The sequence below is a fragment of the Falco biarmicus genome, chromosome 8 (genome assembly GCF_023638135.1).
Source record: "Falco biarmicus isolate bFalBia1 chromosome 8, bFalBia1.pri, whole genome shotgun sequence".
Classification (NCBI taxonomy): domain Eukaryota; kingdom Metazoa; phylum Chordata; class Aves; order Falconiformes; family Falconidae; genus Falco; species Falco biarmicus.
The window spans coordinates 48,789,869-48,812,232 of NC_079295.1; the positions used below are offsets into that span (position 1 = coordinate 48,789,869).

Consider the following 22,364-nt stretch of genomic DNA (forward strand, 5'->3'; position numbering starts at 1 on the left):
CAATGGTTTGACAAGCTTTTGGTTTTGGCACTAAATGAAAAGCAGTCCTACTGTTTTCCTCAATAGTTATCAAGATCACACCATCTCTATATTGAAACTTTCAATGAAGTTGAAACAGCCACTCAGGAAGTGGCTTAGAATAGAACTTATCTAGATGCAATACATCTCTATCTCTACACGGCAAAGCTCTTGTTAAAAACTTAGTTTCTTCTTTATTGGGAGTAACAAGGTTAGAATAAGGACAATCAGAGCACAGCATTTTTTTGGCTTTCATTCAGGTTTTTTAAACACCATAAAGCTATCATTTTATTTCTACGAGCTTCCACTGTAAAAAGAAGAAAAACAAACAACTGTTCAGTTCTTGATCCAAACAGCAGGAATTTAGTCTGCAACAAGGGTGTATGCAGTATTTCAAACTGGCTCAATGCTGACTTAAAGTGCCCTCAGATAAAGTCATTCCTCTGCAGATCTCATCCCCACATTCATACACAAACCTGGGAGGCCCAAAGGAGTGTTTAAAAGCTATTACTGCTTCAAGGAAAACATTTTATCTCATACTGATCTTAGCCATTATTAGCCCCTTGAAACAGGTTGGGGAAAAAAGTTTGGGTGGGGATTTTTTTGGGGTTTTGTGTGTGTGTGTGTGTGTGTGTGTGTGTGAGGGTTGGGGTTTTTTTGTTTGTTTGTTGGTTTGTTTTTTAAACAAGACTGTGAAACACAGAGTATTTATAACATCTGCACAAATACCTGTGGTGGCCTAGAAACTCGTCCTAGTCCCAGTTTTATTTCAGCAATGTCTTGTTTCTTGTTTTTTAACACAAATACTATATGAAGATAATTTACAATAGCAGCATCTGAATTTTGTTTTACACCAATTCATAGTTACTGTGAAAGATAATTGAAGGAAAGGGCTGCCAGTGGCCACAAAAATATCTCAAGCAGTACTCCAATAATACTTGGTCTATTGTGCTGTCTGCCTCCCCACATATTCCCTATTCTGCACTTGTATGAGGAAGGAAATGGGAAGGATATAGTTACCATTTCTCTGCAGATCTGTAGGACCAAATGAAGTACAATAACAAGAATAACTCCTGAATTCTTTTAAACTCCCAGGTTTCATTTGCAATAATTGCTTCAAATGATGCACTATGGATGCAGTTGAGCACTGCCCTTAATGAAGTCATAAAAATCTCCTAGTAAGCAGTACAAGATGTTCTGCGTTCTTCAGACCTTAGAGATTAATTTTTTAAGCAGGATACAGATAAGCCCACAGCATTTCAGAAAGTTATTTCTTACATACACAATATACCATTAAATTTATTTTAACCTTTATTCCTGACCAAACTTATTTTTTGTTGCCTTCTTTTGCAACATTACATTATACATATTCATGAAATTCAAGTACCCCTGAGATGAAAAGAACATTCACAGAAATCATCCGCGCTCTGCAGCTTAGTCTAATTTTATTTGCTATCAAGGCAACTTTAAGAAGCTGCTATGCCATCCCCTATTGTACACCACAAAGCATCACTGTCAGTAACTTTCCTAGCCTTATTCTCTTCTAAGTAGTCCGTGCACCTCTGTACAGTTTTAAGTTTTTAGAATCTACTGCAGCAGTATGAATGGGTCTAAAATGTGTGGGAAAGAATGAGAGGAGAAATGTAACATCTTCATGCTTTTCAATACTGCAGATAATTTATTCTTCCTTTGTTTCCATGACCTTGAGAATATGTCATAGAATGTTTCTGAAAGCATGTATAGACTTGGAAGTACTACTTTCTGAAACCAGTGCCTAGGATCAAGCTGAGTATAGCTGACATTTACAACAGACAAGACTACCTGTAGTTCAAATGTAACGTGTCAGCTGGGGGACAGAACAGTTATTGGAAAAGAATATGGGGCTTGGTTGGTAATGTAAGGTTGAGACCACAAGCTTGTCAATGAAAGGGCATGCTCACAGACTAATGAGACATCAATAGTATGACCTTATGAAAAAAAATATCTGAAAATTTAGAATAATTCATCAAATCTTATTCCCCAGAAACATAGGTTGCTTTACACAGACACAAAACATATCTGCAGAAAAATGATGCTTTTTCCTTTGAGGTCTAAGAGAAAAGAAAGAAGGTGCTAACACTTCCCTGCTCTGCCTCAACCCCAGAATCTGCCTTGACCAAACTATTTGCACGTCCTGGAAATTTCCAAGTTTCCAGATTTCAGTAAGTCTATCCTCAGAAGTAGAGACTTTAGGAAAAAACACCTCTAAAAATGACAAAATTCATCTGAAATGGCTACAGAGAAGCACCTTATAAATGAAAGGGAGCTGTAACATCATCCCTGCCAAAGTAAATTTTATAGAGGTTTAAGTCTAGTATATAGGAAGATCGGTGCCAGCACCAGTAAGTCAGTATAAATTCTGACATTATCGTTTTACAGAATTACAAGAAAAATCTGTGAAAAATCTCTTCGGAAGAATCCTTAGTCTGCATATGCACACTGATACTTGTACTAGTGAATTTTTAACATTCCCAATCTCAACTACAAGGTGCAATCTCTTTACAAAGTAACATCCCAGGACCTGAAAACAGGTCACTCGCCAGTTCATATGGTTGCTTTCAAACATCAGCAAAGTTAGGATATTGAAATTATAATCATAACTGTAGTAAAATTACTTCCTTCAATGCTTGAAGTTGAGAAGCATTCTGTCTGTATCTTTAAACAAAAGAGGTAACCTTCATCAATTCCAGAAGGGAGGGGGGGGGAAGCCTAATTTGTTTTGGCATGTAAATTTCCAGTTTACCAACAATACATTAACAAGTCAGTCTTCAGCTGTTCAAAGTTTATATAAACACTACTGCAAAACAGAACCAGATATCTACCCTTCTCAAAGCTCAGGCAGAGAAGTCATTCAGAGCACCTATCCACTTCAGCCAGCTTTAGAACAAGAGATTGAACAGCTAAATTTTTTAATTTTTGTAAACTTATACAGCATGTAACAGATCAGGAAGTAAGATACCACTTAGCAGATAAAATTAAATTGAAACAATAAAGGGCTCCTGGCTCTGACTAGGTTGTTTCATATGACATGTAATTTTATAAACAATATTTTCCTGACTGTATTAATATTCAACACAAGTCTGAGTATGACTGCTATCAGTAAAAAATGACTGGGAAATTACTACTGACTAAAATACCGAGTTCAAACTTTTTAAAAAAAAAAAAAAATCATTACCAGAGAACAGACATACCAGTTTCAAAAAGAATTCTTTAAATCTTCTTAAGCTAAATCTCACAGATATCTGAACAACTAAGGGTGAAATAACGGTTAAAAATTCACATTCCAAGGCTCTGCAAACTAGTTCATTTCAAGTTTCAATATCCTGAGAAACCAAATTACTTCAGTTTTCTTCAGGGCTCCTAAAACATTCTGCTCCAAAGTGTCTTCCACTTGGATTCATTCCACATTCCACAGTTCCACATTCAGCGTGTAATCCACTTGGATTCATTCAACTGACCCTACCAAAGTTCCACTTTAATTCACATTAATGATATTTTCAAATGTGACAGATTTAAGGCTGTTTTGATAGTTCGATTATCTATTTTTCCAACAGACTCTGTGAACTTTCCTCTCTGGGTATGTGAAGTATAACACCTATAGAGTCCTGTATGTTTGTAATATCTCTGAATAACCACCTGTCCCTTACCCTTCAAAGCTAACTTTGTACTACTACAGCATCTATCATTGTCATCCCACAATTTAATATGGGGGCTGGAGGGGGGTGGAAATCTGTGTTGATTTCAGGTAGAGAAATACTTATGAACCTATTTCCACTCACTTCTGCTCCATCTTACCCAATGCGGGAATTATGTCCATTTTTCTGGCCTGTTATGAACAACTCATATCCAACTACCAGACCAGGAGTCTCAAATATTGTAACTGAAGTCTCCTCCAATAGGCACAGAAAAACATATTGTCCATTGGGAAAGCTGCTATGACTGACATGCCTATGGAGTTTGTGATGGAGTAGGGTGATTTCTTTTAGTAGGTTTTTTTTCCTCCAATAAACTTATTTCCAACACCAGGAACTAAACTTACTCTGGGACATTTCTCATTCCATGCCTCTTCTACTAGAATTTTATAGCATGAATGCAGTAGGTTTTATTTACTGTATGTAAAGCAACCTCTTCACAGGTTCTTGCAGAAACATGTCTGTATTCTGTTATCAGTACTGGGGACAACAGCAAAGTTATGATATAAACCAGTATCTCAGATCGCGCATAAAATGTTTCCACTAAAAAGAAAACTTAGAATAGCTGGTGCAGAGTGATACTTAGAAGCCCACCAGTGCTTCATGGTTATGCATAAATATTGTCTTTTTTCACAACTGAGAGTACTCATTAGAAATCCAAAATATTCATGTTTAAGATGGTACTGGGCAAAGCATAACAGCTATGTGCTTTAAAGAGTTTGTATTAACATACGTTCCATAGCTAGTCTGTCTTCACAACATGTTTACATGCTCATTAAAATAAGCATAGATTTCTTTGTTTATTCCTGCAGAGAGATGTTCTGTTGTATTTTCAAGGCTCTGCTATTCTTAAGAGCATCAGCAAAGATCTACAATATTTTTGCTAAACAGGAGTAATATTAAGAACTACCATTAAATATGGGAATACGGGAATCACAGTAAGCACAATCAATGTTCACCAGCGCATCCAATGCCATACTGCCATTAGTGCTATATCACCTGCTTTTAGACACACCCATCAGCCATTTCAGAGTCAGCATCACTGCTTGCAAACACATTCATGTGTCCCAGCAACAGTTAAGCAAAACAGTCTTCTACAACTGTCTCTTGTCACTCTCAAGGAGATACTGCCCTGCTTATTAGAGGAAACACAGGTGGACAATCACAACCATTTTGAAATTAAGGCTGGGAGGCATGCAGTGACATGACATGCCTCGCCTGATAAGCATAAAAGCCTCTGAGATCTATTTATTACTTAACATATTAGTACAGTACAAGTACCACAAGAACAAACATCATTATATGTAGTATCTATCTCTCCTGTTTCTCATGCAGTGTCTTTCAAATGTGTGAACTATTCCCAGGAAGGCCTCTACAGAATTGCCAATGTCAGAGAGTATCTGAATGATTTTCAAATGTATTTAGAACATAGTACTATAATTGTGGTATTATTCAGTTAAAGCAGTCTTTACTTTTTTAGCTCTTTGGCAGTTGCACGTAAACACTCCATGGAAAGTGTCAGATAATATAAACATCAAGATCAGCCACCTGAGGATTTTTTCAAGACAGAGACTTTTTCACTGGCTTCCACTCCTAGTATGTCATAGCAAAAGGAATCAAAACATAAAAGCTGAGGAAAAGTCAAGCCCAATAAATAGGAAGAGTTCTTAATAAAGTATGTATGAAGCATCAGTATTGCAGCTGTCCAATAAAATCTTCTGCCTCCTACTTTATAGGAAGCCTTGATATTTTTCTTTAATGTAATACAGAACTACATACCAATTATTTGATATTAATAGCCCCTTTCCTATTTTCCTTAAAACATCAGAGTCCAAAGTGTTATAATAACTATGATTGACGTGAATGGGAAACCTCAATCCTATTTTCAGTTGTTTAAACAACACACTGCCAAAAGGCTAATACTATGAAGTTTACTTCTCACACTAAGATGGTGGAATCTCAGTTTTGCATTTTCTAAAGAAACTCAAGAATTAAACATTCAGCCCCTGCTGGAGGCTTCACTTCATTAGATTCTTTGAAAGGTTCCAGCATCTGTGTTTCGGTTCTTTCACTCACTACATTCATAAAACTATATAAATAGCTTGTCCTAACCTTTTCGGTCTAGGTTTCAAACTTTATTAGACACCTTTGTCTCCCAATGAAGGGGAATTACAAGAGAGGCACGAAGTATAAATTTCCTAAGAATGTATTTTCTTCAATTTAAAAAGAAACCGATAAACCAAAACCATAAAAAAACCAAAACAAACTTGCTTCCAAGCACACACCAACCTGCAGCAAAATGGCAGTTTTATGTTGGCTTTTCATCAAGTTGTTGATGGATTCAAAGAGTCTCCTCATAGATTCTTCAAATTCTGTTTGTTCTTTACCTTCATATAGTCTGTTGAGAGATGCATCGAGTTATCCTTTCAGAATCAGAAAGTTTCATAGTCCTAAATGTACCAGATTTAACATTACCTTAAAAGTGTATTTTATAAATTGATCCAATGTTATGTACATAGATATTTCACCAATGGGCTGTATCAGCTATTCACCATATTGTGTAGAAATTCTTCAGCTTGAACACAATGTAAGTATTTTCAATTTTTTAAAAAGCCTCTAAAGAATGACACCTCCCAGGTTTGAGCTTATAAAAAAAAAAAAAGTCATTTCACTTTCAAAGTGACTTATATGCAAAAAAACTTTATTTTCCACTGCAACTGAGCTACTGTAGGATATCTTTCACATATTACCACTGTTTCTTTTTTCTGCTGTTATGGACACTTTTTCAAACAGCAATTTTTACTGTTCCCATTAACTAGTCTCCTTTCTGAAAAAAGCCTACTTCATGCTTAAAAGTCAAAAAGTGCATTTAAATTAAGCTCGCTCCATTATTTCTTCATGCCCCGTCCTAAAGCTTATATCTTGCAGATTATCTCTCCTATATTCTTCATACTATTAATACTACATACTGCTTACATAAACAGTAAAAACACACTCATCACATGTTAAATTAGTTACCCAAAACGGCTGCCAAGAGTTCAAGAAGAATAAGACAAGCAAAAAGCCAAGGTGACAAAAGAAGCCTGAAGTGTGTGTAGAATCCTGTTAAATAAATGCTGCACCTCTGGTGTACTGCATTCTCCATCAGAGGAGAAAAATTCCTCTTTTTAAAGTCATGTATTCCAGGGTCATATGCTTTTCTTTTCAGCCTGAAGCTTCAGTCCTTAGGAAAACTAAAGGTAAATTATTATGAGCTTTTGCCTACATCATGGACAAACTGCAACTGCTACTCATCCAGTGACTGACAAGAAACCCTGAGTGAAGGAAAACACCGAAAGAGACACTATTCAGGCCATGGCCTCTGCACTGCTTAGGTCAATATTTGTCAATGAGATACAAGTCAGTTATTAGAAAGGAACCCCAATATCCAAAACATTATCTAGAGAGGAAAAAAAATACATATACACATGGATACAGCATACATTATGTGCACTACTTGAGGTAAATCCCTCCTATGGTGATGGCTGTACAAAGAATGCATACCAGGAAACCTTATATGTGAAAGGCATCTTAAAGTAAGTTCTATACAAGCACATTACATAGAAAAGTCATCTTATTTATTATCAAGTGCTAGTTTAGGAGCTTAGTTTTTGATTAAATTTTTTTTTAACATACTGGAGATTGTGTCATGTGGGGGGTAATTAAATTTATTTTTCAATGGGCATGAAGTATCTGTATGTTGTAACAACGTGCCTGTATCAGTCTCAGAGTTTATTAAAGTTACTCGGCTAATGCACTGATACAGCTTCTATTGACTACACAATATTGCTCCAAAGATAAATGAAGTTTTATAAACCTATTTTATTGCAGGTGGAAATTTGAAGCTTTCTTGACTAAACCCATGGGGCAAGGAGGCAGAAGCGTCACACAACATGTATTAAACATGCTTTTTAAGTTTACAACAGAACTAAATTAAGCTAGGTAGAATTAAAATTCTACTACCTGACTCATCATGTAGCTTCCATTTTGACACAATTTTCTGTGTTAACTTCCAGTAAAATCACTCGTTCTGAAAGTAAGTTCTAAAGGATGACTAATTATTTGCTTGGAAACAACTTCACACAAGAGCGTACCTGAATTTCACCACCAAAAACAAACTTAGGCCAATGAAAAGAGGAAAGCAAACATTTAATGTTTTCAGAGTCTGTATTATGTAAACCTTTGGCTAATATACATGACCTTTCTGCAACACATACTCACTGAACAAACAGCTGCAAGACATAACCTTGGTTCAGCAGACTGGAATGAAAAAAACCCTTTTGCTTTCATTACGTCTCTATAGCTTCAACAGGATCAACAAGGCATTTTAGTTTCTTAAGCAGCCCATAAAATTAATGAAAGAATGATCTAAAGATCGCTCTCAGTATTAATTCAAAATATTTGTCTCCAAGAAGACTAATCTCAACCCTTGAAAGTTAAGTACTTCAATTGTAAATCCTAACTGTTCTCATGCGAATAAAAATACACGAATCCTTTTTTTTCTGTATTTTCTTCTTCTTCATGACCAGCCTGACAATAGGAAATTCATTGCAAAAAGTTAGATCACAACAGCTCTAGATGGATATATCACATCAGATGATACTGTTCACTGGTTATTTTTGCCAGAGGCTGCTATTTGCAAGAGCTATTACTGCCTATAATAATTGTCCAACTGAATTTAGAGTTTCAGACCTCCAATTAAGACATTTATGGGGAAAACTAAAATGAATAGATATGGCTACCTAATCACTTGAATATTCAACATACTGCAATAACCTAGTTTACCACAGGTGGTCCAATGTATCCTTTTTTCTACCAGCTAATACTAGGAATTAAAACGGAGACCAAAGTTCTACATGCAACAAAACCCTGCCTTCTGACCTTCATCCATGCAAGAAATTTTCCATAATCCTCTACACATGTCCCTCTTTTGCCATGACATCTATTAAAAAAAATTAAAACAAAGCTTTGGAACTATCAGCTATATTCTGTTATCATGAGCACCATCTCCTTTCCTATATAGCTTTACACCTAGCTTATCTATACGCACCTATAAATAGTAAATTCCTGTAGACAAGAATATTTCTAAGCCAGCAGCATTGTTGCACTGACCACCAACCACAAACATAACATCCAACTACTCAGTCTACTTATAGTCCTGAGTTTCCTACTGCATATCTTCTGCAATGGCATTCCTTCAGCCATCTAGCAGAGGGACAACAGAACAAGTACTAGGGGGAGATCAGCCTTGGATAAATGGAAAAAGATGAAGCACACGAAACAGAGGATGTGGATGAAGTCTGTGGGATATAGTGAGAATCCTGAAAGACTAGGAGAGAAAGCAGGGGACACAGTTACTGCAGTATAGTTTTTCTCCTTCCAGATTTCATCTCCCTCATTCTCTCCATCTTCCTTTTCCCTAAAATTGAATACCACTTTTAAGTGCTACGCCTCATCTGTTTGGCTGAGCTATACAGAACTAGTCCATTTAGTCTTCCCTATAAATTCCTTAACTGGAGATCTGAAACTCTTAAATTCAGTTGGACAATGATTACTGAAGATTACATTGTTCTATGCACAGTCTGAGCTGCTGGACACCTTGATCTCAAGGACAGGGATCCAGCTTCAAGCCATCTGTCACAGTGTTTGGCTATCCATTGGCATTAGTCCAAGCCACCTGACACAAAGAATAGGCACCCTTTGAAATTTGCTCTTATTTACTAAATACATCTCTGGAACTTACACTGTGAATCAGAAAGCAGATTTTTGAACATTCCCTCTCAAAAAAACATCTCCACAGTATCTGTTTTAGGCCAGTTGCCAGCTTTTATGCTTTATTCGTGAAAACAAAAACACAGTTCTGTTCTGGAATCTGTTTTTTTCTGTTTCTCTGGTCTACTTCCATTTCTGATATCGGACTGCTAGTTAAATGGCAATACCCTGGGTACTTACTGTGAAAATAATGTCCTTGATCTAACAATGAACTTGAAAATATATTCCAGTGCTTTCAGAGTTCTTAGGATAGGTTCACATTGCTCCCCTCGGCTGGAGGTATCCAAGTAAGTCTTCAGAACAGTCATTAACTTCCTGAAGTTAAAAAACATTTTTTAAATAATTTCTTTCCTTTTTTTTTTCTTTTTTTTAATTAACTTCTCTAACTTGTTTGGCTACACCAAATAATTGTTTATGCTTAGCCAAGCACACACACCAAAATGTACTGCATGTATTTTTGCATTTATGTTACACAAATCACATCAGTATAAACAAATGAGGAGCAAATTCTCAACTGCACAAGCAAGAAAGCAATCTCAAAGGAGCAGCATGACTTGACACAACCCTGAAAGCACTTTTGCAGAAACTTACAATGTACTTACACAAGTTAACACAAAATGTTACTTCTGCCTACCTACATTAAACAGTGATTAAACACTACTACACAGCATAAATTAACTGCATATAAATAGTACAATATTCTGCTATACAGTATTATTTGCTTAAAATATTTATTTTATTTAAACACTTCCCTGCTTTGTGTCCAAATGCATTTTTTTGCTGAAGACACAACCCGCTAAAAAGTGCAAAAGCTCATCTAAAAATAAGTCCCTTAATTTACAGTTATGGTTTCATCTTAAGCAATGAAACTAATATGATGACATAAACTTGAACCTGAATGTAGCCATAAGACAAACTGAAATAAGGGTGGCTAGGTTTTGCTTCTTACATCACTACAAAAATGGAAACCAACTATACCTTACCCTAAACAAATAAAGCCAACCAACAAAAACCAAACTAGCACTTGCCTCTTGATGAAACTTAACAGTTCACCACATGGACTGACAAAACATTAGTAAGTGATCACTATGATATTTCAAATATACTTGCACGCAAATAATAGCTCTAACAACTGCTTGCTACTGCACAGAATATATAAAGAGCGCTCTCTCACTCCGATACATCCTCAGCTCCCTGCACTAACCTAACTCACATTTCAGGACCAAAATATCATGCTTCCAGCCTCTCAGCCTTCTGGGCACTACATCCATTGTATTTGCATTTACTCCTTTTTATCGCTTCTCTGAATTCACATCTTTGTACTGAGATAGAACAAAAATCATCCAATTTTATGCAGAAGTCCATTCAAGGTCCCTCAACTTTGAATGTTAAGTCCTCTCAGAACTCTATGAAAGGTAGGTACAAATGGATGACTAAATCATAACTGAATAAATACCTAATAGTTTGGCAAAAATACCATATAACATGGTCACACTACTTCTGGGACACGTCTCCTAACTGTGAGTTTGGCCACAGACAGCTATTTATTTATTTCATAAATGATTCCTGAAACACAGTACATCTTCCATGATGTGCATGGAACCAATGATGACAAGAAAACTCAAGACCTGGGGAATGATCATAAACATTATTTTGCCTCTGCCACTTTGATTAAATCATCAGAAACTCCCAGTCAAGTAAATCTTAGAAATATTTTAAGCAACTAAGGCTGCCATGAGAGGTTCTGTACTCAACCTTCTCCCACAATAATATAAAGCATGAAATTACATGTGCTTATCACATATGGAGTGAAGGAGGGTTAAAGGAGGGTTAAAGAAGGGCATTGTAGCTTGTACTTGAGCTTTCTGAGCCCAATAATGTTAACTTCAGCTTCCCTAGAACGTGAGAAAGGATTGATTGTGCACTACTGCCTTTCAGTTCTACCAAGCTTATATTTTAATGTATGACCCATGTGACATTTCCTGTTGAGTTGGAACTGATTCAGTTTCAGCACAGGACATGGCAAGGTATCCTCAACTACTCCAAACCTTCAGCTAAGGTCTTTCATTAATTATTCATATCCCAAATTAAAGTTCTTCAATCTGCCACCCCATAAAGCTGCCAGAACAACACTTCAGTTAAACAACAAAAATACATCTATTCTGTTATAGCACTTCCCCGAGATCAGCACTAACTGAAGATGTTATCTTTCTTCATATTCAAAGCAATTTTATCCTACAATCATACGCCAAAACCCGTTTTAAATAAAGTAGGAATCCAGTATTAAATTTACTGTAAAACATGTCTCCACATTTTTTATTCTCTTCTATGAATCCATGTCTTCCCATCTGGACATTATCTGGAAGCTCCAAAAATAATTTAAAAAACACCACCACCAAAAGTCTGTCCACCTGACCAGTGGCATGACCATGTAGCAAATACTAAGACTCCAGTTCACAGCAGACCATGTAAACAAATATCAAAATTCCAGTTCACTTCACTGATTCCCTCCTGGTGCAAAATCAGACTGTGAACTGCATATGAAGACTTGAAAGTTCCTTTTTTTTTTCCCCCATGAGTTTATTTGCTGTAAAAAGAATATGTGGAAACCTATATAAATGGGTGAAGGACATCCTCAAGTTCTCAATGCAGTTCAGGTTAAGGCCAAGAATATAAAGGGAGAGGCTTTACAGCAAAGTATATTTTGATAAATTTGACAAAATACAGGTGAAATGCTCAGACACAGCAAAATCCAGGTGAGAAAATGAATTCCAAAGAATCGTTTAACCCCAAATCAATCACTTTTTGTCAATTAACTCTACTTATAATCATGTGTGTGTCTCACAGGCAGGTTTGTTTCTACTTAAGCAAACAGCAGCAGCAAAGCAACAGTAATCATTGATTACATCAGAAAATTCACAAGCAGGATTTACTTCCTTTAATGCAATGGTAGAAGTTTAGAAAAAAAAAAAGAGAAAAGATAAAACAAACGTACTTGTATGCTAATGTTGCACTAAAATGCTGTTGGATATATGCTTCCAAAACAGTGTTAAAATGTTGAAACTTACGGTCTGCAATAAGTCCTATGATATATATCTGAAAAGAAATGGACATGATTAGCATTTTTCATAAAGTTGCATTTTGAATTTAAATATTAGTCAGCTGAAATATTTCTTTATAATTCACTCTTTAGGAGTATTTAATGAAATTTGCTTTTCAGTCAAATAGTAATATTCCATCTGTTATGTAGAGATTTTAAGACTAATTCCCTGAACTAAACGACTTGATAGCTCATTGAAAATTATAGTGTTCTTCACTTTGACAAATAAAATCCTTCTGTGCTGATTCTTACCAGTGCATCAAAGACAAGGATGTCATACTCATTACTGTGGGAATGTTCCATCATGATGTTAAACAGGGCATCCAGCGTATCTTGGAGAAACTATAGAACATGAAACAACAAATTGGCAACCAATTCAACTTGAAAACCTCTCAAGTCAATTTTCAGATAGTAGACTTGGTATCTCTGAAGTTAGAAATGTAAGGCCTTCACTGAAACATCACTTAAAACTCAAAAAACATTTCTCTTTTCTTTAGTTTCTTTAATTTTAGGAATCTACATCTTCAGACATGAGCAATACTTAATATATATTTAGCTCAAAGCTTATGGAAAAGCTAAAAATATTGTATAAATGACATAACTAAAACTGCATTCCTAGTTCCTTAGTGATACAGATTAGTAGTTGCTATTTTCACATATATATGATCATTAAAAACATATATCACACTTCTGTGGTCTGATTCAAAGCCCACTTTAAATCAAAGTACCCCACTGACTTCAGACCCAAATCTTTCTTTGGTTAAAAATGAATAAGATAAATAAAATTATTATGTTCTCTTTCCTCCCTCTCTCCAGACAGGCGTCTAATGCTTATATTTGATGTGTGACACAAATGTAATAGTGTCTGCCATTTTCAAAAATATTAACAGGTTTTTAATCCATATTATACTCATTACATTAAGAAAGCACTTCACTGTGTACATACTACACTTTAAAAAAAAACAACCTATCAACGTGTAATATAATATTAAGAACTCTAAAGAAAGCAGTAGGAATTGTAAATTTTCAGATGGGCAAAAGCAAACAGCTGAACAGTGATTGTGGAAAATATTACAATTACTGCCTTCATACCCCATCAAGTTTTTAAACAAAATTTTCTGTGCATGCTCAAAATTAAAGTTTATCTGTGACTTAAGCACCTGACCAAAGCAGCAATGACTCCAAATACTATTCTCTGTATCAAATTCTCCATTCATGCACAAAATTTCCAGCCAAATAAAACAACAGAAAGCAGAAAAAAAAATATAAATTTATTACAGGCAGGTTTGACTAGTAATCCTGCAAACCTGCACAGCCTAAAAGCAGCCAATAACAGAGATGTTTGGGAGCAACAAGCAGAAGATGGCTGAGACTATGTAGAACCCTATCCAGATGTCTGCTTCCTTGCTCCCTCCAATGAGGGCCTTTGCTCATGACTTTTGCAAACTATCCTTAATAAAAGCATTAGACCAAATGACTCTCATTAAAGAAAATATAATTGACAGGTTTCCTTAAGTTCCTATGTTTACTGTAACTGACACTCCCATTTCTTTTTCTTAGTGAAACTATATAGCATTTTCTCTGCCGTGGTATGAAGAGACATGAAGAATGACTATTATCAGAATAAATATATAAAGATATACCTTCACAACTTCTTCTCCATCCACAATCTTTAGTTTTTCCAGGTTCTCCTGAAGCAGCTCTGGCTTCATACGCCATTTCAAGAGACCTAGTAATCCCACTAAAAGAAAATAAATGGACAGAAATTAAAACTTAAAATGTGATTTATTGTTTTAGAAAACAGACATTTGCACAAACTTCTACCTGTTTAGAAGATACATACCATTCTGAGTTAACTTTGTAGAACAAACAAGAGTTGAAATATAAAATGCATCTCGTGAGCTTACTGAAAGCCCGCCTACAATACTTGAGTTCCTGACAATGGTTGCTCCTTTATTTTCTGTGTGTTGACGTGTAGAAGGTAATGTCAAATAAGCACTAGCATCCTCCATTTTTTTACTGTCCCCCTGAAAAACAACAACTATTTATTACGTATTTCACACAGCAGGATTTAAAATTAGACTTACTTTGCCCTTTCTCCAAAAGTAAGCAAACCCCTACATTTCTACAGACGTTAGCGCATACACCAAAGCATAAAGGATACTCCCAGCGTGGCTTGTACAACTAAACCAAGAGTCAATCAGCAAAAAAGGCTGCAATGAACATGCAGGGAAAGTACTGCACTGAAATTATAAAGGTATGTGTTTTCAGGTGCAGTAAGGAAATACGAGTTGTGACATCACTGGCAGAGTAACAAAAGTGGATTTCTCATTAAAATGTCAATACACACAGAACACAATAGACTAATGAGCATCACCTTTAAGTCTATACACAGGATATAAACAACATTGTCACGATGTCTGCACACAATTTAAGAATAGAAAATGGGACCGAACAGGGAAAGAATAGCAGCAGTGTTGTGATATACCCATTATAACTTAATACCTCTGGACCTGGACCTCTAACATAAAAGTTCAGGGCATGGTAAGATTATATTTTAAATTAGACAATATGCTGCAGTAACTAAGTGTCACAGATATCACAGAATTTATGCTTTTCAGTAGAATGACCAGTACAGAAACAGAGAGCAAACAGGTATTTCTCCCTCCTCTATTTCATCAAGCTTCATGTCACAACCCTCACAGATACTATTTTTGTGCCTCAATTTTTGATTCATTCCCTAAACAAGAAAGCAGTTTGTAGACAAAGACAATAAAAATCATACCGTTTGCTGTTTAGCGAATATGAATTTTCTTTAACAAAACTACTCAAGAAAATTTCCCCAATCATTTTATAAGCTCTGTCACTTAAAGCTACAACACCACAACAGATCTGACTCAATTAATGACCTACAATGAGTCTACAATTGTGCATAAACAAGGAATTACAAAATCCATAATGTAGAATGATTTTCTAACTGGCAGGGTTTGTATCTGATTCAGTGACCATAGGTGCACAGTCTCTACTTTCTCTCAAACAAGAAGTAAGGTTAAAAATTTACTGTAAAGAGACATAGACAAACAAAAGGCAAAACCCTTACACCACAAAACAGCATTACTAACTTTTACGACTGTATTAAGTTGCTTAACAAGTACTTTTCAGAATTTCTGGAACCAGAACAGAAACTTGACTTCCTCCTTTTGAGACAAGTTAGACAGACACCTGGGAAAACACTTGACATTTTGATCAAAAATCTCTCTCAAAAAAAAAAAAATCAATGCCTGAAGGCAGTGAAAATAAAGTACACTATATAAACTTTGCAGTTTTCAAATTAATTATTTTTAGAGGCCAGATGTATGACTGTTTAAAACATGCACAGCTTACAATTACTGCTTTTAATATTAGAGTAGGCAAACATATGTCTGAAAATCTATTTCTTCCAAATATAAACTAGGTCAACTCCATTTAGCATTTCTCATCTATGCTGTCACTTAAGGAAAAATTACCAGATTGATGTAGGAATGAATTAGATGGTATTTCATAACCATCATTAACCAAAGTGTCATACAACGCGATCTTTATTTTCCTTCCAGTCTAAATGTTCGTCAATATTCATATCAATGAAGAGAAGATAAATAACTATATGCTGCCATTAATCTTTGTTGGACTACCTAAACAACTTCATTTAGTTCTATGCATCTCGTTAGCCATTAATGTTACAGCAAACTAATTTACTGAAAAGTGAACTAAGAGATACCTAAAATGAAATTTCTTCTATATTAGAAATTATTTCTGGTTCTTAGTTCCTGCTAGACACTATTGTCCAAAGAGGGGCGGGGGTGTGTGTGTGGTGGTGGTGTCGTGGGTGAGAGAGAGAAAGAGAGAGAGAGAAACAAACCCCAAACACAAACTGCAGTAAAAATAATAGGAAGAATAATCATTTTTTATTGTGCTTACATAATGTGTCTCTAGCAAAAGTTTAGGGCAATGTTCATTGACTGGAACAGGTTACATATTTTTTTTCATTCAGATGATAAATATACTATTTACCTTTGGTAGAATAGTAAGATTAATCTATCACCAAGATAATAAACAATGCAGTCAAAGACAACAGTGTGAAAAAAAGGGGCCTCATGGGAGAATAAAGGAAAAAAAATGATCCAATACCTTTAGGATTAACAAATCATGGATACCATCTTGAAGAGTTGTTCCATCCTCCTTCAGCAGTCTTATGTAGGCCATTGCAAAATTCTTTTCTCCTTTATCTTTAGCTGCAAAGCATAATACGTTCAGATGAGACTGTCTATCAATGAATTAAAATTCACAATTGGCACAAGTTCCCTACTTACACTCTTGAGATGACCTGTGTCTGAACATGAAGCGCAGATGTATCCTTTGCATGTCTTCAATAGGGACAGCTACCTTTTGTAAAATCAGAAAATAATCAGTAGAGTTATGGAAGACAGAGGTGGAAGGTGGTTTCACATGTAATGAACTCCTATTTTAGAATAAATAAGCACCATTTCTGCTGGCTCTGTAATGCCTTTCACAGACCACTTAAAACTATTGAGCCTGAACCCAGTAGCAGACATGGTGGCTGGTAAGCAATTGTTTGTTAGAATTTGCTCAAAATCTAGCACCACCAAAAAACCAAAGCACTGATCCCAGTAAGTTAAAGCACACAGGTGTTTGTACACTAGAAAATAAACATACTGCAGTCTTACCCTTTTAAACCATATAGAATTATGCAACACCTCTGGACTACAAAGCTTCCACATTACTAAATTGGTTGTTGACTTATGTGTATGCAAACAGGTGGAAAAGGTATGAGAAGTCTAAAATTTTGTGATTAAATTACTTGTAAAGCCTTGAGTAGAATCCCAGGAGCCCATGAGTGCTTTCTTCTTAAAGTAGCATGGCTACTTATAACAAATAGGCAACAAAAAAGACCAACTGCATAAAAAAAAATCCACATTTTTACACGATCAAATTTATATTTCTGAAACTTCAAAGATCTGTACTCTTTTGTGTTCATTCACAACTTCCCTTTACAAACCTTACCGCATAACACTCCTTCACATAAACTACACTTTTCAAATTGATCTATTGTTAATGATTCTGTATAAAAGTCTGAATTACAGAATAATTCAAAAAAGAAACTAGTACAGTAAAGAATAAACAGAATGTGTCAATGTTTTCAAAACAACAAATAAGCTTCCGTTTCAAATTTCCATTCCATTCCTGTCCTGCTCAGTCTCGGCAACACAGGCTTGTCATACACAGCAACACCGCCTTCAGTAGTCATCTTAAATAAAAACCACCCTGCTTGCTAACAAGCATGAGATATGCTTCGTATAAACTACTCTGGGGAGCTTTTCCAATCAAAACCATTAGAGCTAGATTAAATATTGGCATGTCCTAAAGAAATCCAAGACTTTTTTTCTCTCTAAAATCACAGTATGGGGGGTAGGGTTTTGGTTTAGTTTGGGGTGTTTTTTTGGATGGAGGTTTTTTTTGGGGGGGCAAGAGTTCTTTTTTTAAAATGACGCAGTTGAAGTTCCTCGTCTCCACCATTTCACCAGAATAGAATAAATGCAATACTTAATTTTTTTATGAGCCATGTTAGGGCATAAGGTTATCTTAGATAACCTCATTTGTTTGGCTAAACAAAATCTTAATATAATTTTCTAGGCTAAATTATAAGCCTCAGTGATCGTATCTCTGTAATTACTGATGTATGAATAAGGCTCTATCCTTCTAGCTGTATTCAGGACCAAAGTATTTTTTTGAAAAAGCTGATGCTGTGCAACTTTTCTGTGTAAGGTACCAAGAAACTAAGAGAAAAAAAAGCAAGTAAAAAGTATCTATGCCATACCTTTAATGTTTCCATCCAACGTGGCTGTTTGACCTGATAGTAAAGGACTGATCTATATTCACTCACAGGCTTGTCCCCCGCTCCCAAGCAAACAGCATTCTTACAAAAAAGAAGGAAAGAAACAGTGCTTAGTGGTTCATTGACCTCTGTAAATTTTTATGACTTCATCAAAACCAAAGAAAGAAGCAAGCCATCGAAGGAGAGTCTCCTCCGGGAATGCTGGCCTGGCTGCAGGCAGCAGCTTTACCTCAGTGCAGCCCCGCCCTCACTTCCAGCTACACACACTGCTCTGCTCTCTTTGCCCTCAGAAACCCGCCATGGCAGCCAGGAGCAGTGCAGAAGGCACAGCTCCCACCTGTAAGGCACCCAGGCCTTGGCGCTAAGGCGAACCTTTCCCCAGCTAACAAGCTCCACGGCTTGGGCTGGGTGGCGCAGCTCCAGCTTGGAGCCCTTGGAGGCACCACACGAAAGCTTCAGGTCGAAAGCCAGCATATAACATGGAGCATGAAGGCCTGTCTCTAACAAACAGGTTTGAATTTGTATATGGCATCATTCAAAATAAATAATTAAAGCACCAACAGAGAGGAAGCAATAATATTAAGATACAGCATTTTCCATGCTTCTGAAAGCAATGAAAATAAAATTCCCCCATAATTATACTGGACCTACCCACAAACTGTATTTTACAGGAGTTACACAGTGGGTTGTAAGAAGAGCTGAGTGATGAACATCTATAAAAATCATAGAATGGTTTGGGTTGGAAGGGACCTTAAAGACCATCTAAGTTCCACCTCCCCTGCCACGGGCAGAGACACCCTCCACCAGGGCAGGTTGCTCCCAGCCCCGTCCAGCCTGGCCTTGAGCATCCACGGGATGGGGCACCCACAGCTGCTCTGGGCAGCCTGGGCCAGCACCTCACCGTCCTCACAATTATTTCTTCCTTACATCTATTCTCAATCTACCCTCTTTCAGTTTAGACTTGATTTCTCTCCTCAAATTGATGAACTTTGGTAACCAAGGCGCCATCTCAATTAGTAGAAGAAACACAAAGCAAAAATAAATCTACCTTATTCTATTTACTTCTCCATTTACTTTAAAATACTCTATTCCAGCAGAATGTCACAAGTGTTTGGCTGCATACCAGAGATGACTAAACATTGTAGTGACTAAATGTTCCAAACTGAATGTTGTAGAGGCACTGACGTTATGCCCTCCTGCATTTTGTCTGCATCTAGAATGTCCCATTCTCTAATGGCTATCAGAACTAGTAAAGAACCAACTTAAATAACTTGTTCTAACCACGGAATTCCATTTGTTTAGCAAGCTTGTGAGGAGACTTGGCCTAGATCTGTCTTCCCTAAGCTCACTGTGGTGGAAAATTGTACATGTAGAATAAGTGCTAATGCTGATAATCGAAGGGGCAAGATCACTGACACCTCACCAGGCGTCAGACATGAAACTTAAGTGCATGAGAAAAGCGAACACTAAATTATCTACTGAAGAAACAGATGAAACTAACCCTATATAAGGTTACACTAGCTACTGCAAATGTGCAATTTTCCTGCTGAAAATCCAGTGAATCTTGGAAATCTGCTTCAACCATCAGAATGCCTTGTGACACCATGGGTATGATGCTGATACCTGAGGATGATTTGTAAGGTCTGTTCAGGATGATTTAACTGCGGAAATGTATGTCTCACCTGCCTGAATGGAGTTTTTTCAAGGTTTATGCAGCAACTTGTTTGAACGTATTCTGTGACTCTAACTTGCAACAAAAGGCCTTGTACTTGCTACAGTAAATCTAGTGCTAGCTCTTCAAATGAAACTAGTTTGACACCTAAACTGAGCCAACCACTTTCCTGTTTAGTGAACATATATGTGTTTCAACCCATGGATAATTAGAAACATTTAATATAAATTCAATGGGTTTGAAACTTTATTGGTATTCATTAATTTTTGGGGGGCTACAGGGAAAATCCAGTTACTTTTGTTACTACTTGCACTTAACAGCATTTCAATTAACTCCTTACAATTGTTGTTTAAATAGGCTTATTACCCACAGAAAGCAAGCATGAATGGAACATATATTTGAGGTCATAGACAAAGTGACAAATCTGCTTTCTCCTAGTATTTGGAGAAACTGTGTCTGCAGAACTGAACATACATCATATTGGAATGCAAGGTTTAATGCATTGCAAGAGGTTAATTTCTTAAGGAATACTCTGGTATATGTATTTTAAGCGTAATATCTGTGAATAGACAGAGGCTGCCGAAGCTGATTTCACAACACAGTTAACTTCTATACATGCAAATCATGTGGTTAGGTATTGCCATAGGTATTAGGTAGTGTTTTGTAGCCAGGGTTACAATTTGTTGTGTGGACTCTAAGTATTACATGGTTTTAGAATTTTCTTCAATCAAGCTTTAAATTTACATTTTAGGTTAAGCATTTAATTGTAGATCATAAACATATTTCAGCAAGTCATGAACTACAATGAGTTACTCCATCTTTATTTTATCTCAAGAAGTATCTTTATGATTTCACCCTGATGATCACAGTACTGATTTTACAAACAGGGTAATGCTTAGAAAAGAAACGGCCAAAAATCCCAAAAAATTTCCCTAAGGAAAAGACAAAAATTGCTCACAATGGAAACAGACAAGCAAAAAGACACTGTAAATATTTATGTTGCTTATGTACTGTCCCCCCACTCCTTTGTTGTCACTATTTTTTTCTTTTTTGCCATGTACTTCATTCAAGGGACAGTGACAGTGTCTTCCTGGCACAATTCATGGGTTTGTTATGTAACAGAAATGGTACTTCTCACATTTTAATGTGCAAATTGCATTCTTCTGGGGATTTCCACAAGAAAAACCCAAGAGTAAAAATGCAGTAATTGTCAGAAGCAGCATTTGTTCCTTGGCACAGCTAAAATAGGTCATTCAATGTTTTTTCTCGTTACAGTTTTATACAAGATATTTGTAGGACTTATAGATACGTCACTTCAAACATCATAAAAATTATCACCCACAAGATGTCAGAAGATGACACAAGTGAGGAAACTGCAAGTTTTTGTGCAATGATATTTTATAAATATCTGTAAGAAGCTTAAAGCTTACTTCGAAAATGCAACTAGTATTTCTATGTCCATCATGCAGGAAAAAGAAAACTTACTGGCATCACTTTTCCTTCTTCATCACAGACACACATTATCACTTCCACATTTCTCTGAGTAGTTTTATTGTATTTATCAAAATCTCCATACAGTAATGTAATATAAATGTCATTTCTTATATCTCCTGAAAGAGAAATTGAAAGGTTAAAAATTAATGAAAATGTTGTGAGAGCATAGGGTCAACTGAACTTCACAAGAGTATCTCATTTTCTGCAGTGAAACAGATAAAAATGTGGGGTTTTTCCATCTTAATTTAAATTTTCAGCTCTGTTATTCTTAGCTGAGATACTACAATGTGATGTGACACGAACCAAATGTCCTCAAAGTGACTGGAAACAATTCTCGTCCTGCACTGACACCTGCTGGTGAGGTGACAATGAGGCCATTACTGAATTTTCCCTAAATACACAGCTCTCTAGAGGCAGCTTCATATTTTAGTTTTGTCCAGCAAACAAAATCACTTTTAAAGGTATCAAGATTTTAAATGCGGAAGGGGAGGAATGTTTTTTGGTTTTTTTTTTTGTTTGTTTTTTGTTTTTGTTTTTTTTTAAAGAAGGAGCACTCCAGACAGTGAGTAACTTTAATTGGTAAATATCATCAATAAAAACGTCAAGGAATTGTTAATGCAGATGTTTTATTATTAAAGGACAGTG

General features: G+C 36.1%; 1 protein-coding gene across 3 annotated transcripts in view; it reads right to left on the reverse strand.

The window, feature by feature from the left end:
• The window catches only part of DOCK2 (dedicator of cytokinesis 2), a 197,751-nt gene that overhangs the window by 150,261 nt on the left and 25,126 nt on the right, over positions 1–22,364 (reverse strand). For all 3 annotated transcript variants that reach the window (XM_056348606.1, XM_056348605.1, XM_056348607.1), the window contains exons 14-23: positions 21,711–21,835; positions 18,536–18,634; positions 17,010–17,082; positions 16,828–16,931; positions 14,504–14,687; positions 14,304–14,401; positions 12,913–13,002; positions 12,556–12,656; positions 9,741–9,875; positions 6,039–6,147 (exon numbers count right to left, since the gene is read on the reverse strand). In XM_056348606.1, the coding sequence (XP_056204581.1) occupies positions 6,039–6,147; positions 9,741–9,875; positions 12,556–12,656; positions 12,913–13,002; positions 14,304–14,401; positions 14,504–14,687; positions 16,828–16,931; positions 17,010–17,082; positions 18,536–18,634; positions 21,711–21,835 (1,118 nt within the window). The remainder of the gene's footprint in view (positions 1–6,038; positions 6,148–9,740; positions 9,876–12,555; positions 12,657–12,912; positions 13,003–14,303; positions 14,402–14,503; positions 14,688–16,827; positions 16,932–17,009; positions 17,083–18,535; positions 18,635–21,710; positions 21,836–22,364) is intronic.